Source organism: Dipodomys spectabilis, unplaced genomic scaffold, assembly GCF_019054845.1.
Source record: "Dipodomys spectabilis isolate Male_0828 unplaced genomic scaffold, ASM1905484v1 ptg000096l, whole genome shotgun sequence".
Classification (NCBI taxonomy): Eukaryota; Metazoa; Chordata; class Mammalia; order Rodentia; family Heteromyidae; genus Dipodomys; species Dipodomys spectabilis.
Window position 1 is genome coordinate 6,952,177 of NW_024870773.1, and position 17,941 is coordinate 6,970,117.

Sequence of the window (17,941 nt, forward strand, 5' to 3'; positions counted from 1 at the left end):
GCTTGGTTATTTATTCTGTGAGGTCAGGCCATTCAGCCATGTAAAATCAACCTAGTACTTCAAGTAAGTTTCAAGAAAGTAATTACATTTCAAAAAATTTTCTCTTTATTTAAACACAAAACACATTTATAGCATGCAGGTTAACTTAAAATTATGGCGTCTTCCCCAACCAATACCTTTGAATGTGTCTTCAAGCACTGAAAATAAACCCAACATGTTCCACAGGTAGACTCAGGCTCTCTCCTTTCACCTCATGTCAGATTTGAGTTACACACAAATTGAGTTATGCACAGTAGTTAGTTTCCTTAAATTAAGTAAATAATTTAATTGATCATCATGAATAAATACTACTTTTATTTCACTGAGTTTCTCTTCTGAACCATTTACCAATACCATTCAGAGAATTGCTAATATATCCAGTCCAAAATTTAAGAAATTAAAAAGACACTGCAAATGGAAACAGTGTCAATATTCTAGATGACCACAAGTTTCTATTCATAAGATTAAATGTTTAATGACCTACCAAAGCAAACCCACTAAAAACAAATTTATGAGATTCTTGGTATACATCATGAAAGTTTGAAATGATAAAAAGAACCATTAACATATTAAAAAAAAACACTAACATTGTGTATTCTGAACCACATGCTAGTTACAATTCATTGTCTGTAACACAGCACCAATACCCATGATACATCTGAAAAGAATGAAACTACCATATTCAGACAAGAGAAAAAAAAAACCTGTTTCCTTTATGAATATTGTCATAATGAGGCTGTAGCACTTTCTGTTAACTGTATTACCTATACCTTGCTGCACCTATACCTAGTTTCACCTTAATTTTTGGAGTGTTTGTTTTGATCAATCATAAGAGCAACATAATCATTTGAAAGGCTTCAGACTACAACAGCAAGTAACTTTCACTGTTAAAAAAATAAATAAATTTATCTTTCAAATCAAAATTATTATAAAAGTGAAAATTACAGTTAAGGAAATAGAAAAATAAGCCAATTATGATCTGCGTCTTCTGACTATGTCTCCAAATTTAATAATACAAATATCTGTGTATAAAACTTTTTCAAAAAGTTAATTCTGCCAGCCAGATCCTAACACAGAACTTCCCAAGTTTTTCTACTGACATTTTAAAAACCCATTTTCTGTAAATTCCTGCTAACATGGTTGCAGTTACTCCAGCACTAATAAAGCAATTATTAAAATCTCTTTCCCTATTACTTTTATAGTTCCCTAAAACAAATGGTTGACTTAGTTTAAACATCTGAAAGCAAAGTGGCAAAAACTGGTACACATTTTGTACTGATTACAAAATTATACACTATGGCCAACAATAGAGTTTATTTGACGATTATCAGTGACTTGCAAACAACTCACTATTTCTAGACTAACCAAGGATTAAATTATAGTGTATGACTTAGTGTAGCAGGCTAAAAACACCTCAGAGATTTCAGATCAAAATTACCTGTGTTATTTTGAACTTTATGGTATATCTGACCAGTTTCTTCACATTTTTCCTCAATTTTCATAGGCCATAAAATTTAGATCAGCTGGTAGTTACCTAACAATATAAAATTATGTTTAATTCTATAATATCTTAATTCATTCACTATATTAAGATGACAAATTATTAATCTGTCCAAGTCTTACAGTAGCTAGCAGTCTTACCAGAATGAAGCAGGGTATTTTCATTCCACCAAGCTAAGTACAGAATTAGGAAGAGAGATACAATTCCTTTTCCAAACTCTTTTAAATTGAGATTTGCTTTTGATATGTAAAATATTCCATTCCAAATAACTCAGCAACATGCATCTCCTGAGATAACAATGGAGTTGCTGTGCTCAGTCTAAATGCCCAGTTAAGGCAATGTTAAGGTTTCAGTGCTCAAACAGCAGTTTTCAGAAGCAAATTTCAGAGACAATACAAGGAATTCCAACCCTGATTTCATTCCAAGGGATTTTAAAATACAGTACTGACCTGATATATTTTGTGGGCATGTAGTGTTGCAAGTGGTAAAATTTAAGACATTTATCTAAATGTTTCATTTTCCCTAAGAAAAAGAAAAAAAAGAAAAAAAAAGAAAGAAAATAGGAAGACATTTTAATAGGAAAAGAAAAACAAGAAGCAGTAGCAGCTAGTTTAAGCTAGTAGTGGCTAATTTAAACTGAGATTAAAAATAAAAAGCAAATACAAAAAGCATAGCCCTATAAGGTAACGTAAGCTTGGCACAGTAAAGACTAAATTTAAGACACAAAAGACAAACTGTGTAATAAATAGGGCCACAGTTGTAAACTGTCATTTTTTTCCCCCTCCTAAGATGCCAAAATTGCACTCTAGTTGTGTTGGGAAGCAGCAGAGTTTACAGGAAGAGTGGGTAGGAAACAGCTGTACAGGCCAGGTATAATTTATACATTTTTTAAAAAAAATTATAATTCTACAATCCCACAGGGGAAGAGGCTACAGTCATTGAATGGCTGCTTGATACTAGGTCCTCTTCATACTTCAGTTACTTTTCAACATCTGAAAACAAAAAAGCACAAACTGTTTTCAGTTTTACAATTCATCATAAAGAATGAAACAAGGAAATTAAATATGTCAATAATTTATAAATGTTCCAGATGATTCCTTTGATCACTTTCCAACATTTAATAAACAGCAATATTAAATGATTTGATTTATCCTTTTTTTTTGCTGCATAAACATTACTACTCATGAGTGGAACAATCTTTCAGAGATAAAACCAGATGCTGGTGGCACATGCCTATAATCCCAGCTACTCAAGAGGCTGAGATCTGAGGACTGGAAGTAGTCTGTGGCTCAAAGAGGTAAAAGCCTTAAGCAAAAAAGCTCAGGGACAGCACCCTAGATGCTGAGTTCAAGCCACAATGGACCAAAAGAAAAAAAAAAAAAGAACCTCTTCATGTGTCTTTTTCTTTCCTAATGAAAGTTTTTGGTAAGCAGATGCATGATTTTTTTTGGTCGGTCGTGGGGCCTGAACTCTGGGCCTAGAGGCTGTCCCTCAGCTCTTCAGCTCAAGACTAGCACTCTACCACTTGAGCCACAGCACCACTTCCGGCTTTTTCTGCTTATGTGGTGCTGAGGAATCGAACCCAGAGCCTCATGCATACAAGGCAAGCACTCTATCACTGAGCCACCTTCCCAGCCAAATTCTATTTGTTTTAAAAATGGCATATTTTCCTTAGCCAATAGACAGTAATTAGTGACATCCTTAAATCACTAACTACAAACTACAAACTAGCTGTCATATACATGGTAGCTGTAAAAAAAAAAAAAAAAAAGGATAAGATGAGAGTTCTGTACAGTGGTGAGATAATAAACAAGGGAAGTATCTACGTTGGAAAAGTGTCAGTGAACAGTGAAATAAACAATTACAGTACTTGTTACCTGGAGCTATCCTTACATTAAAGTGCCTGTTTATACTTGGATTCAGTAAAACTCAATCTACTCACAATATCATGTAAGGCAAAAGACTTACCCCATAAAATGAGAAACTAAAGGTATAAATTAGCATTAATGGTCACCTTCCCAAAACAAATTCAGGATCTGAAATGTTTTTCTTAATCCTTAAAAGGAAATTTAAATTTCTCTAAAGAATATTTAGCTTTTCAAATTAACACTCTATCATCAATCATGATTTAAGATAAACTGGTAAAAAAAAGTTTTTAAATTAAGAATTACTGTAGTTTGGATCAGCAATAAAAAGCTTTATGTGTGTGTGTGTATACGCTTGTGTATTATGATTATATAAGTGTATAATTCTGTAAAGTGTGTATACAAACTACACTTTCCTGGGGAACTATCAGGGCTGGCTTGAACTTGGGGCCTCACACTTGCTTGGCTTTCTCACTTGGCTGGTGCTCTACCGTTTATGGCACACTTGTAGCCTGCAATTATATTTCTACATAGTCATTTTCAAATCTTGTAAACCTAGTATAGCCAGGTTACCCTCCTTCCTAGGTCATCATACTTAACTATTTCCCAGATTATCATCAGTACTCTAGGATTACCTATATTTAACGAAGTTTATGGTCTAACTTCTCTGTGAATGAGGTCTGAGAGTTCAAAGTTGAATATAGATGGTAACATGAAAAATGTAAAAAAGAAATAATGTATGATCTGAAAATCTCCTCCCTTCTTTAATCTCTGATTAACCACTCAAAAAAGGTAGAAGTGGAGCTGTGGCTCAAGTAGTAGAGTGCTAGTCTTAAGTACAAACGCTCAGGGACAGCACTCAGATCTTCAGTTCAAGTTTCTGGACTAGCAAGTCCTCCCCTCCCCCCTACCTTATGAATACTCAATGATGGCAAGGAAGCAACCAGACAGTATTTCTGACTAATATGAAATTGTGCAATCTTTCTAGAAAGCAATGTGCTAATAAAGATCAAGAGCCTCAAAATGGTCAAACCTTGTCATTCCACTTCTGGGACTCTTCTGGAAATAATCTAAAAGGTTAAGGAGTATAAAAGGATGTTTCGGGGCTGGGAAGATGGCTCAGTGGTAGAGCGCGTGCCTTGCATGCCTGAGACCCTGGGTTCGATTCCTCAGCACCACATAAGCAAAAAGAAAAAAGCCGGAAGTGACACTGTGGCTCAAGTGGTAGAGCACTAGCCTTGAGCTGAAGAGCTGAGGGACAGCGCCCAGGCCCAGAGTTCAGGCCCCATGACCAGACCCAAAAAAAAAAAAAAAAAAGATGTTTCACATCTCAAATTTCATATACACAAATTTCAATTTAGAATTTCAAATATGGAAAAAAAAATTAAATTATTTCTTATTAAAGTTCCAGTAAAGAGAATAGTTAGATTCCATGGTATTAACAGAATACCAAGAACTATTTCAAAATGATCTTAATATAGGCTTTAAAAATACAACACAAATTTGAATACACAGTATTATTTGAACCATTAAAAAAAAGACTAAGAAAGAAATCATGGTAAGTTATTTTTATAAAATTATACACACTAAAAAAAACAAAACAGGGCTGGAGCATGGCTGAAGTGGTAGAGTTCCTGCCTAAGAGGTACCAAACCCTGAGTTCAAGCCATAGTAAAGTACCACCAAAAATAATTATTATAGTAACAAATAAGTCACTAAAGTGAGAACTAAAAAAGAAAATTTAAAACCTATTTACCAACCAATGGCTCAGTATCTTAATATACATCTAATTCAAAAGCTAGATAAAAATACAAACCTGTGAGTATGTGTGTTTACACTTGCTTTCCTCCTCCACCTCGCAATGCTACTGGCTGGTTATTCTGAACAAATGCACCTCCTCCACGAATTGCACTTGGATGAGTTGGAGATGCTGCTGGATGTTGTCCAGGACGAATGGGTTTAGCTAATATGAAAATAAAGACTGACTCAGAATAAAGCTCAACATTATGACTGTAATGATCATCTCTTCTTGTTATTTGTGACAAATTCTAAAATATTTTATTGTTTTTTGCCTTTTTGTTTCATTCTGTTCTTTTTGGCTACACTCTTTTTTTCCTAGACTTAATGTATAAACTCTTAAAAAAAGTCTTATCCCTAAACCAATAATCATTTTGAAACATAAATTCATTGCTGATTTATTTTCATCCAATTCACTTTTTTCTTTAAAAATGTTGCTCTATACAGTTTCTTTTAACCCTCACATTCCTGCTTGTATATCTGGTTGTTTACCTACCTGTCCTGTTAATGAGGCTATCATTCAATTTCTCCCTTCCTAACAATATCACTCTTTGGCAATTTTGACACCTACCACCATGGCAATGAGTTATAAAATTAACATAATGTTCAACTAAATGTAAGCCTTCATGCCAAGTAGGGTTTGAAGTTTTTAGCATCTTATACTAACCAATTTGTGCAGAATGCCCTCTTCTGGCCATATTCTTTGATCTGACAGCTTCCTTTATACGATCTACTTCCTGCTGATAGCGTTTGCGATCACGAGATGCATTTTCTTTGGCTTCTTTCAGCGCTGACTCCAAAGCTTTCACTCTTTCAGCTGTAGCTCTAAGTCGTTTCTCTAACTTAGGGAGTTCACATCGAAGGTCTGCATTATCACGTACCAACTAAAGATGTACAAAGAAAACAAGGATTCTAGCTTTAACAAGATAATATGATTAGATGAACAATTCATAATTGCTCTTTAGTAAAGACGTTTCAATTCAGGGAATATACAAACATATATATAGCATATTTATCCTACAGATGCACACCAAGATAGGTGTTTAATATTTTTATTTTATTTTTTTTTGTCAGTTGTGGGGCCTGAACTCTGGGCTTGGGCGCTGTCCCTTAGCTCTTCAGCTCAAGGCAAGCACTCAACCACTTGAGCTACAGGACCAGCTTTTTCTGCTTATGTGATGCTGAGGAATCGAACCCAGGGCCTCAAGCGTGCGAGGTAAGCACTCTACCACTGAGCCACCTTCCCAGCCCCAGGTGTTTAATTTTTTACAGAGCAGATTATTTCCCCCATTAGGCAAAGAGAGTAAACCAGAACACAATGCTAAAGTACAGGATTATCCTTACTAAAACTGATCTGAGGAAAATGAAAATACTTTTATACATATTAAAAGTACAAGTAAACACAACAAACTCTTTGATAAGGGCTGAAGAAAAGGAAAAAAATGACTAACTTTATTGTACATACCAGGTTTACAGTGGCTGTTTAATTTTTAAAATAAGCAAGATAATTAATAAGTATTATCCTAAAAATTATGAATTACAGTATGACATACTTCACAGCGTGGGTATTAAATGTAAAAAAAGATTAAGAAGGAAAAAAATTGTATTTGGGTCCAATAATTTATTAAAAAATTAAGAAAACTATCAAGACAGAAATCCTACAGAGGAAATAACAATACATGTTTCAGTTGTCTTTTATGATAGTAAGATTGTTAAAAATATTAACTTCCCAGCTGGGGATGGTAGCTAATACCCTACTTGAGAGGAAGGGGATCAGAAGTTTGAGGCTGTCTTAAAACAACAGCAAGATAAAAATATTAAGTTCCCTACAAGCTGCTAGTTTTGGGGTTTTCTGGTGGTGGCTGCCCACACCCAAACAGTATGGGGGTTTGAACTTAAGGCCTCACACTGGCCCCGTGCCCTTGCTCAGCTGGCCCTCTACCACCTGATTTACACCTCTGTCATCCATCTTGCTGGTTATGATGATTGAATCTCCTGGGCTTTACTGCCTTTGTGGCTTTAAATTTCAAATTTCAGCCTCCTGTGGAGCTAGGATTACAGCTGTGAGCTCTGAGTGCCCACTGGTAGCTTTCTTTACATAACTGCTTAATAAAATAACGGAATGGCTCAGGCTATAAAAATTTTCTAGGACTCATACTTTCTACCCCTAAATTTGTCACTTGCAAATGTTATACGTAACACAAAACATACTCCGCATTACCTGCTTGTGCACTTTAGTGAGTTGTTCAAGGTTATTTTCAAGGAAAGAAATTTTTTGCTTTTGTGCAGCACTGCCTCCAGTGTCATCAGAATCAATTTCAGCACTCTGGAAAAAAGGGTGATGATACTATGAAAAAAACTCAAAAGCAAAAAACCCATGCTTAACTACATGAACAATGACATGTCACATAATCACTTCATTTGCAAGTACAAAGGATTACACAAAAGTAAGCAGTACTTCTATGAATATCCACCTCAGTATTTTTATATTACCTTTTTAACTCTGGTCGCCAAGTCCTGCACAAAGAGCTTGCGTAGGTTGTGTAAAGTCTGAAGTTCTTTTGCCTTGAATTAAGAACAGAAACAGTTTTGCAATTTAGACTTCAAATTCAAAATAATCAGAATGAGAAAACCCCATAAAACACAGCTTAATCCTACTTATTTTCACAACTGTCTTACCACAGTCTCTTCCAAACCCTTCAAATCTTGTCTTGCTTGTTCTCGTCTATCTTGCATAACCCTAATAGTGAAAGAATATACATAAGTATTCTCACTTTGTTTCTATAAGGAAATAATTTAATAATTATAATTAGGCCCAAATAAATGAAAGACATTCATATTTAATCAGTAGTTTCCTCTTGTAATCTTTTATGCTTTATCATCTTCTTACAAATATAAGTTTATCAGATGAACCCCTCCTCTTTGATGGAGATCTCTGTACATAGCAAAATTTAAGGAGGACTTAAAATTTTATTTTTAAATATTCATATGTATTATACTAGTTTATCCAAAATAACTAGGAATTTCAGATATTATCACTTGACAAAGACTAAAATATGTATATACCTTAAAAAACTTATTTATTTTACTTATTTTTTGTTTACATGGTATCAAGGAATTGAACCCAGGGCCTCATGCATGCTAGGCAAGCACTCTAACACTAAACCACATTCCCCAGCCTCAAAAACTAAAATATTTTACGTTAAATTTACACTAAACAAAACTACAGTACACTCAGCATATTATTGAACCCAGTTCTGAGTAATGAATGCAGGGCCTCCAGTACACTATCGTCAGTGTTCTGCTACACTGGGCTATATCCTTACTGACTCTGAAGAACCTCTACAAAATCAACTCTGAACTGGACCGAAAGGTGTAACCATCCCACAAGTTTACTTGCATATTGTCTGTTTACAATTTAAGGTTCATGAAAAATTATTATTGCAAGTTTTCCTCTAACTCAGATTCTGGAAAACTGAGTAGTAAACTCAATAAATGAGTAAAAGTACACAACAAAACCTCTGTTCAAAGATAAGGCTAAAAACAAAGCAAAAATCAAATTTATAAAATTCAGTTTATGCATTAGACCTTAAAATACCCTATATATCACTTAGTGTCATATATTAGATTCATGTTTTGGCTGTTGACGTAATGTGACACAAAACAGCAGCCACCTAAATCTTCACCACTACTGAAAAGACAAGTACATACTTCAATTTTTAGATATAAATCAAATAAACTCAGAAGACAAATGCATCTGAGGGAAAATAACTGAATTTTCTATTTTTAAACTACAGTTAAAATAATTACTCACGTAAGTTCGTGTAGTTTTCTGCTCTTTTCCTGATCTGTAGCTTTTAACTTCTCATGTTCCACTCTTAGGCGTTCCTGCTCTAACACCATTTTCTGGTTTTGGCTGAAAAAAAAGGCAAGCTCAACTTCAGTTTTCTGAATGCCTCATCAAAACTTTTTTTGAACCCAAACAAGGAAAGCCTCCTTTGTCATCACATGGGAGGAAGAACAGGGAAGGGACCTAGCTACAGCCAGACAGTACTTCTGATGTTCTGATTTGAAATCATTATTTTATTCTACTCTTAGAATCCTTATCCTTCCTTCTTATTAGGTATTAACAATGAGATCTATATCCCAAATTTTAACATTTTATTTTGACTTCTTAAATTTCTTCTGACTTTTACTCAAATCATTACAGACCTCTATAATTTCTGTAAAGTAAATGGCTTCTAGATGAATTAAGACTTCTGTTGAAACATGAAAGTTAACAATTTCCAACTAAACTTTTCTCAAATGATTTTAAAATTCTGATAACTATTTGTAAGACTGAGTTTAAGCTGGAGTTTTTCTTTTTACTGAGTAGTTAAAAAGGCCTAAAAACATTTTTCAAAAATATGACCTGCAACTTCGAAGTTCTATCCATCAATGTTAAAATACTTAATTTTCCAAGCCAAAATTTATAATTTCATTTCAGTTGGCAAATTCAAATAAAGATATTATTATCCACTAATAACCTAGTATTTCTTCCTATCCAACTAATCCATTAAAATAATTTCAATATGAGAAGGTAAAATACTTACTCTTGAAGATCAGTTATAAGTTTTTCCTTTGCCTCAACTTCATCTCTCAAACTACTGATTTGTTTTTGGTGAGTTTCTCTGTGACTCTGGATCTGCTGTTCAACAGCTTGCTAAAATTTGGGGGGAAAGAGATTTTAAAGTCAGATTAATAAAAATTAATAATGACAGATGAAAGTTATTAGAATCCCAGATAGCAACAAGTTTACCTTCACTTCATTTGCAGTTTGAACTTTATTTAAGTGCTCTTTTTCCATCTCATGGACTTTCTCTGTTTAAGAAGAAAAGACAAATGTGGAGCAAAGTAAGCCTTATTCTTTAATAAACCAAAATAAGCCAATGAGTTTTTATAAAAAGTAGGCTACTTAATAGTATTCTCCAAGTTTGATAACAATGTTGACTAGTACATTTAGTTACATAAAGCAAATGTTTATAAAAACCCTATTATGTTAAGATTTGCACGCACACACACATGCATGTGTGTATACAGAGACAGACACACACACACACTAACTATACAATTTTGTGGAAAAGTAAAGCTAGGAAGCTTCACTATTTATATATTCAAACATAATTATAAAAGGACTTCAAAACCAGGCACCAATGGCTCATGCCTGTAATCCTAGATATTTAGGAGGTTAAGGTCTGAGGATTATGGTTTGCAGCTAGCCTGGACAGAAAAGTTCCTGAGGCTCTTATATAACCCATTAACCACCAAAAAGTCAGAGTAGAGCTGTGTCTCAAGTGGTAGAGCACTAACCTTGAGAAAAAAAATTTAGGGACACTGCCCAGGCCCTGAGTTCAAGCCCTAGAACTGGCATATGTACACACACACACACACACACACACACACACACACACACACACACACACACACACACAGACACACACACACACACACACACACACACACACACACACAAAGGACTTCAAGCCAAGTACTGGTGGCTCAGATAAATCTAGGTATTTAAGAGGCTGAGATTTTGAGAACAGAAGCTCAAAGCCAGCTTGGGCAGACAAATCGAAGCTCTAATCTTTAATAAACCAGCAAAAAGCTGGAGTAGAGGTATGACTCAAGTAATAGATTACCATTCATAATTTAAAGACCTCAGGTTGAGCTCAAATCCTAGAGTAAAACCCTCTATACAGAGCTAAAGGGGGAAAAATAAAGACCTCAAAGCCACACTTAAAGACATAATTGTCTATCATTCATTCCAAATTATCCATCAGTATCAATCCAGGAATACAACAACTATACTAAGGTAAGAAAGAATGAATGAGTCATAAACAATCAGAAGCCAATACCTTGGGCTCGAAGCTGAACTAGTTCTTCACCAAGGGAATCCACAGATTCTTCCAGCTGTCTTTTCTTTTGCTCCACATTTTGAAGGTATTCAGTCAATGATTTGATTTTTGCTTCATGCTTTGGGAAGAAACATACTGACATGAGGTGGGAAATGTATCTCCCACACATATTTTGTTAAGAATTTTTGAAAGTAAGCAAATTTTATTGCTTACGTATGTATTTACAAAGAAATTATTAAGGCACTTGATCCTAAAGCGCTCAGGAGCCAGACTTAAAATCTTAAGAAATTAATTCAATAAAATAGACATTCACTTATACATGAAGGCAGTAAGTCTCATGGCATTAGATATTCCTGTAGCTATCTCTATCTAATGTGATTTCTTTTTCTCTTTGACCAGTTCCTGTCATAGTGAATAACAGACCAGCCAAACCTAGAAAACATTCACCACTATGCCACTTTTCAGTAGTCTTCCAGTCACGTAAGTCACATCTTTTTAGCAAATTTCTACACTGAACATACATGCACACTAGCAAACATAATCGTTAAATCATTTGAGCTCTTATACTATACCTGCTCTATGAAGACAACATAACTAAATGAAGCTTTTTATTTCATTGCTGAACTTATAGTTGCTTACTTTTCTAAAAACCTTTATAATAATTTATATATGGCTAGTTTAAGAATGAAGAAATGTTCTAGAACACCCACTTGAGAGATGCGAAGCTGGCATGCTGCTAACTCTTTTTCATTTTCCTCCATTTTCTTGTTGCTCTCTGTTTGTGTGCTTTCCAACTGCTTGCAGCGTTTCACCATTGTCTTTACTTCTGACTTCATTTTGCTAATATAGAGCCTTGCAACAGTGAACTCTTCATCTATCATGCCAGTTCCTTCAGGTTGCTGTGAGAAACAAATGAAATAAAAATTGAAACTCAAAGATATTCAGTGTTTTTTCCCCCATTAAACTAGAAAATGTTTTAACACAATACATTTTAAAACATTCATAAGGCACAAGAAGTCTGGAATTTACTTTTTATTATTATTTTAACAAAGTGTAAATAGAGCTTACTTTTTTACCCTTTCCCATTTTTTTCTCTTTGTGTTTTGAAACAGGACTTTCCTAGTTAGCTCGGGCTAACCTTGAACTCAAAACTGTCCTGCCTCAGTCTCAGCCTCCTGAGTAATAAACGTACACCACTAGTACTAGCCTGCCTTTCCTACTTTACAACTTAAACTAATAGATTTATGTTCTTTTAAATGGCTGGATTTCCTTTTCACAAGAACTCTTCCATAAACATTTTTAACTGTGTATGAGATCAAATTAAAACTGAGCAAGTAAGAGGTATTTAGATGAAAGAGAAAGGATGATTTTTTAAGCTCAACAAAAAAGAACTATTCATTCCTTATCTTTTATGGGTTTCATTAAAATTTCCATCACTTCCAATGTCAGGCAGGCATTTGGCATACACCTATAGTCCTAACACTTGGGATGCTGAGGATGGCAAATTTAGGCTAGGAATGTGGCTTAGTGGTAGAGTGCTTGCCTAGCATGCATGAGCCCTAAGTTTAATTCCTCAGTACCACATCAACAGAAAAAGCCAGAAGTGGTGCTATTGCTCAAGTGGTAAAGTGCTAGCCTAGAGCAAAAGCAGCTCAGGGAAAGTGCCTAGGCCCTGAGCTCAAGCCCCAGAACTGGCCAAAAAAAAAAAAAGAAGATGGCAAATTTGAAGCCATTCTCAGCTACACAGTAAGACCCTATTCTCAATGACTACCCCTATACCCCAAGGGGAAAAAAAAAAATCAATGAAGAATGGAGTTTAGGAAGGTAGAAATACTGTTTTTACTTTCCCTAATGATATGGCAATCAAGAAAAATTCCTGAAACTAACTGTAGTGGCATTTGAAGGCTATAAGATTTGTATAAAAGTCAACCAACTTCTATATAACAATGAGTAATTCCACTTAATTTGGAATATAAACATACAGGCTGGGGTTAAAGCTTAGCAGCAGAGCACTGGGCTAGCATATTGAAAGTAGTGAGCTTAAACCCCTGCACCACAAAAATGATCTTATAAGATGGATACTATTTTTTTTTTTTTGGTCAGTCGTGGGGCTTGAACTCTGGGCTGCACCACAAAAATGAAAGTTTCACTTACATTAGCACAAAAACAAACCAATACACAAAAAGGCATCAAAGGCAAAAAACCTAATATATCAAGATCATAAGAAAAAAGCATGAAACAATTTAATCCCCAAATCACAAGTTACTTTGTAAATATTGAAAAACTGGTTCTGAAATTTATATAGTGGGTGCCCAACAATATTAAAGATAGATGCTAAAGCTTTACTGTAAGAAGACTGTAAGAATCAAGACAGTACCAAGTTTCCTTTCCCTGAAAACTGTTCCATGGCTGCCTGAAATCCTGACAATTTTTTTCTTACGCAAACCTATAAAGTTTATCTTGGGCACAGTAAGAGATTAACAATATCTAATAAAACAGGAATTTTAATAACTATAAATTATAACACTAAATAGACCATAAAAATGTATACATGATTTATGCCTAGGGTTTTGCATTTAATATTTTCATACCATAGTGTACTATAGTAACTGAAACCATGAAAAACTGTTGAGGGGCTGGGAAGGTGGCTCAGTGGTAGAGCTCTTGCCTTGCATGCATGAGGCCCTGGGTTCGATTCCTCAGCACCACATAAGAAAAAAGAAAAAAGCCGGAAGTGGCGCTGTGGCTCAAGTGGTAGAGCACTAGCCTTGAACTGAAGAGCTTAGGGACAGAGCCTAGGCCCAGAGTTCAGGCCCCAGGACTGGACCAAAAAAAAAAAAAAAGAAAAACTGTTGATAAGGGTAACTACTATATAGTTTGAAGACAAATGGTCAATGGAACAGAAGAAAACAGAGCTCAGGAATAGACCCACATAAATACATTATCAACTGATCTCTGACATAGGGCCAAGGAATTCAATGCAGAGAGACATTCTTTTCAACAAACAGTGCTCTAATAAAATATCCACGAATAACAATGAATCTTGATATTTACAGGAAAATTAGCTCCAAGAGACCTAAATATAAATTCAAAATAAGAGAAAATCTTATTTTGGTGATAAATTTTTAAAATAGTACCAAAAAACACAATCCAAGAAAAAAAAAAGAGCAAATTAGACTCTATTAAAATTAAAATTCAGTTCTGCAAAATACACTCTTAAAAGAGAGAAAAAAAGACAAGCCATGGACTGGAGAATACTAAAAACAGTATTTAGAAGAGTTATACCCAAAACATACCAAAAAAAACACTAACTCAACAATAAAGCTAAACTGCAAATTAAAATAGTAAAATATTAAAAACAAATAGTTACAAAAAAATTCAAAAAACCTAATACTAAATACGACTGAGGATTAACCAACAATTCTCATTAAACACCGGTAGGAATATAAACTGCTAGTCACTTTGGAAGACCACTTGGGAATTTCTTAAAAAGCCTATAAACTGCTGGCTTAGTGGCACACTCCTGTAATCTTAGCACTTGAAGGGTGGCAGCAGGCCTGAGCTACACAATGGACAGGATCAAAAGTACAAGACAAGCAGGGGCCTATACAAAGTGAGCTCCAGGTGGAGCTCATATTAAAACTTGGTCTCAAAAATCAACTAAGGCAGGAACCATCTGCTATAATCTTAGCTACTAAGAAGGCTGAAATTGATCTAGAATCTAGGTTCAAAGCCAACCCAGGCAGAAAAGCCCATGAGACTACATTTCCAATAACCAGCAAAAAGCCAGCTGAAGTAAGGCTCAAGTAGTAGAGTGCCTGCTGATGAAGCAAGCAAGCGGAACAAACATGAGACTCTGAGTTCAATACAGACACTAGACAAAATATTAAACAAATGAAAGACAAAAAAATTACGCATAAATGCATACTCTAAGGAAAAGCTAGTATTTTGGAGAAGCATATATAGATGGTAAAAATAATAACAAAAACTTGGAGGTAGGGTAGTAAAGCAAAAATTTGTCACAGTGGTAAGCCATTCTGAACACTGTGATGATGGAATTATAATGCATTAAAATCCATAAACTGTAAAAGAGTAAAGAAAAAAAGGCTCAACAGAAAAGAACTACATGTAGATGACAAAATACTAAGCATCCTTAGTTTTTTTTTTTTTGGCGGTCGTGGGGCTTGAACTCTGGGTCTGGGCGCTGTCCCTCAGCTCTTCAGCTCAAGGCTAGCGCGCTACCACTTGAGCTACAGCGCCACTGTATCCTTAGTTTTTTTGTGTCTTCTTCCCCAATACCTATTTGAAAGACTGACTTGTTTCCAAACTGCTAGAAAGGTGCAGTAACAAAGCAGTCAAGGAATCAAGGAAACCTGTATTTTATCCCTGGTGGTATGACAACATATAAGCCATAACTATTGTTTTTTTCCAGCCTTCACCATTTTTATTTCCTACTTAAATTAACATAAATGTACAAAGCAACTGAGAATCCCTTCTTTTTTTTTTGAGTCGTGAGGCTTGAACTCTGGGCTTGGGTGCAGTCCTTGCGCTCTTCAGCTCAAGGCAAGCACTCTACCACTTGAGCTACAGCACCACTTCTGGTTTTCTAGTGGTTTATTGGAGATAAGAGTTTCACGGGCTTTCCTGCCCAGGCTGCCTTTGAACCGCGATCCTCAGATCTCAGTCTCCTGAGTAGCTAGGATTACAGGAATGAACCACCAGCACCTGGCTTGACATCCCCTTTTAATGTTCAGTGACGTGAAGTAAATTTACTTTTACATCCAAAGATGGAATGATTCCCATGTATCTTTGTATTCCACATAACCATAAAAATGGGTAGAGTAGGATATTCAGACTGATTCTGAAGACAGCAAGTTAGGTCACCTAGTATTTAGTTCCTTTGTTTCAAAGGTGAGTTGGTGTAAAGAAATTATAGAATTACAAGAATCCTAGCCTCTAACAATATGAAGTATGTGCATGCTTCTGCAGTTGACTTGCTAAATGTTTGACCACATATGTAATGTTGACATAACCTGTATTAGTATCCATTATAAGATACAGGGAAAAATATGGGGCACAGTGATGTATGACTGTAGTTCCCAGCTACTTGAGAGGCTGAGGCACATGGATCATCTGAGCCCATTATGACGCCAGCCTGGGCAACATAAAAATCACATTAAAACATACAAAACAAGGCATATTAAAACTGTTAAAGAAGAATTATTCAGTGTTCATTATTTTTCCTTTAAAAATAACATTTAAAGCAAGTACGGGCCAATTTATTTATGACTTTCCTCCAGCTTCTTCAACAATATTTTAAATACTTACATGTAACATTATTAAGATAATTTCTAAATGCAAAATCTTTGAGCCTTATGAAGATAAGCAGTAATCAAACTTATGAGTTGAATATACATTTAATATTTAGTTCTATTTACCTTCACATCATTATTTCCCACAGCAATTCCTATCTCTGCAAGGTCTTTCAGTAAAGATGCCATCATCTCAGCTGCTCGTTTTTTCTGGTGGCTGGTCATTTCCTTAAGTTTCTGAAGTTCAGCATCTATACTTGCTAAAGTTGCCTGATAACCAAAAATAAAAACAGACGAAACTCAATTCAAATACTCACGAGGATCTCAACTTTTTCACGTAACCTTTATAGTACCATATAGCTCAAGATATCTATCTACTGAATTTTGGGCCAGCTCCCAACTTGAGCTTTAAAAATATTTTAGATTTCCAGACTAGGTAAAGTAGCCATATTTTAGTCCATTAAGAATACATGTGTGTGTGTGTGTGGGGGGGGGGGGGAGGGATAGTAGGGAAAAAACAAAGGAGGGGGTAACAATGTTCAGCAAGCAATGTACTCATTACCTTACTCATGTAACTGTAACCCCTCTACACAACATCATTACAATAAAATAAAATGTGTATATTAAAAAAAAAAAGAATAGATGTGCAGGGGCTGTCAGGAAGTGTGAGGCTCAAGTGGTAGAGTTCTCAAGTCCCTAAGTTAAAAACCCCAAAACTGGCACTTTCCTTCCTATCATACCACCTAAACACATTATAGAACAATAAGAGAATATGTGGTCTGTACTAATTGCACTGCATTTTTTTTGGGGGTGGGGGGGGGGTCAGTCGTGGGGCCTGAACTCGGCCTGGGTTCTCTTCAGCTCAAGGCTAGTACTCTACCACTTGAGCCACAGTGCCACTTGCAGTTTTTTCAGCTTTTTTTTTCTGCTTATGTGGTGCTGAGGAATTGAAGCCAGGGCCTCATGCATGCAAGGCAAACACCCTACCACTGAGCCACCTTCCCAGCCCTCTACTGCATTTTTGAGACTGGATTGTTGTCATGAAGTGGCAGTTTCAAAATCAATTAGATATAATTAGCTAGATATTATTCATTGCTATATTGGTTTACCTTTGGAAATTCAGGCTAAGCAACTTAATGTTAGCTCAGAATAGAGCTAAGTTTTCTACATGGTTAGTATGCATTCTTCATTTACTTTCTACATACTCACTAAAAAGAATCCACCTACTGATAATATTATTTGTGATACTATGATTTAAACAATTATCTAGGAGCTAGTGATGAAGTAACATTACTAAGTTCAATTACTACAAGTCTACAGTTAGTAATAGGTGTCTTACCAGCTACAAAGTCATTAAAGTTTGAAAAGTCCAAACCAATTTGGCTCATTTTTAAGCTATTTAAGTTGCAACTCAATGCAACTTACTCATTTTTAGTCCTTGTTTTTAATGGTATAGTTTTATCTTTTTTTTCTTTTATTTTTCAAATAAGTTGTCTTAATTTTCTCCAGCCTAGCCTCAAACAACAATCCTCC

At 35.3% G+C, this 17,941-nt stretch overlaps 1 protein-coding gene across 1 annotated transcript in view; it reads right to left on the reverse strand.

The window, feature by feature from the left end:
* Nucleotides 1-439: 439 nt before the first annotated feature.
* The window catches only part of Kif5b (kinesin family member 5B), a 42,461-nt gene continuing 24,959 nt past the window's right edge, over nt 440-17,941 (reverse strand). Inside the window, exons 15-26 of the mRNA XM_042686303.1 lie at nt 16,535-16,678; nt 11,807-11,995; nt 11,097-11,214; nt 10,001-10,062; nt 9,795-9,904; nt 9,017-9,118; nt 7,882-7,942; nt 7,696-7,767; nt 7,424-7,528; nt 5,870-6,086; nt 5,222-5,368; nt 440-2,532 (exon numbers count right to left, since the gene is read on the reverse strand). Coding sequence (XP_042542237.1) covers nt 5,238-5,368; nt 5,870-6,086; nt 7,424-7,528; nt 7,696-7,767; nt 7,882-7,942; nt 9,017-9,118; nt 9,795-9,904; nt 10,001-10,062; nt 11,097-11,214; nt 11,807-11,995; nt 16,535-16,678 — 1,311 coding nt within the window. The 3' untranslated portion in view covers nt 440-2,532; nt 5,222-5,237. The remainder of the gene's footprint in view (nt 2,533-5,221; nt 5,369-5,869; nt 6,087-7,423; nt 7,529-7,695; nt 7,768-7,881; nt 7,943-9,016; nt 9,119-9,794; nt 9,905-10,000; nt 10,063-11,096; nt 11,215-11,806; nt 11,996-16,534; nt 16,679-17,941) is intronic.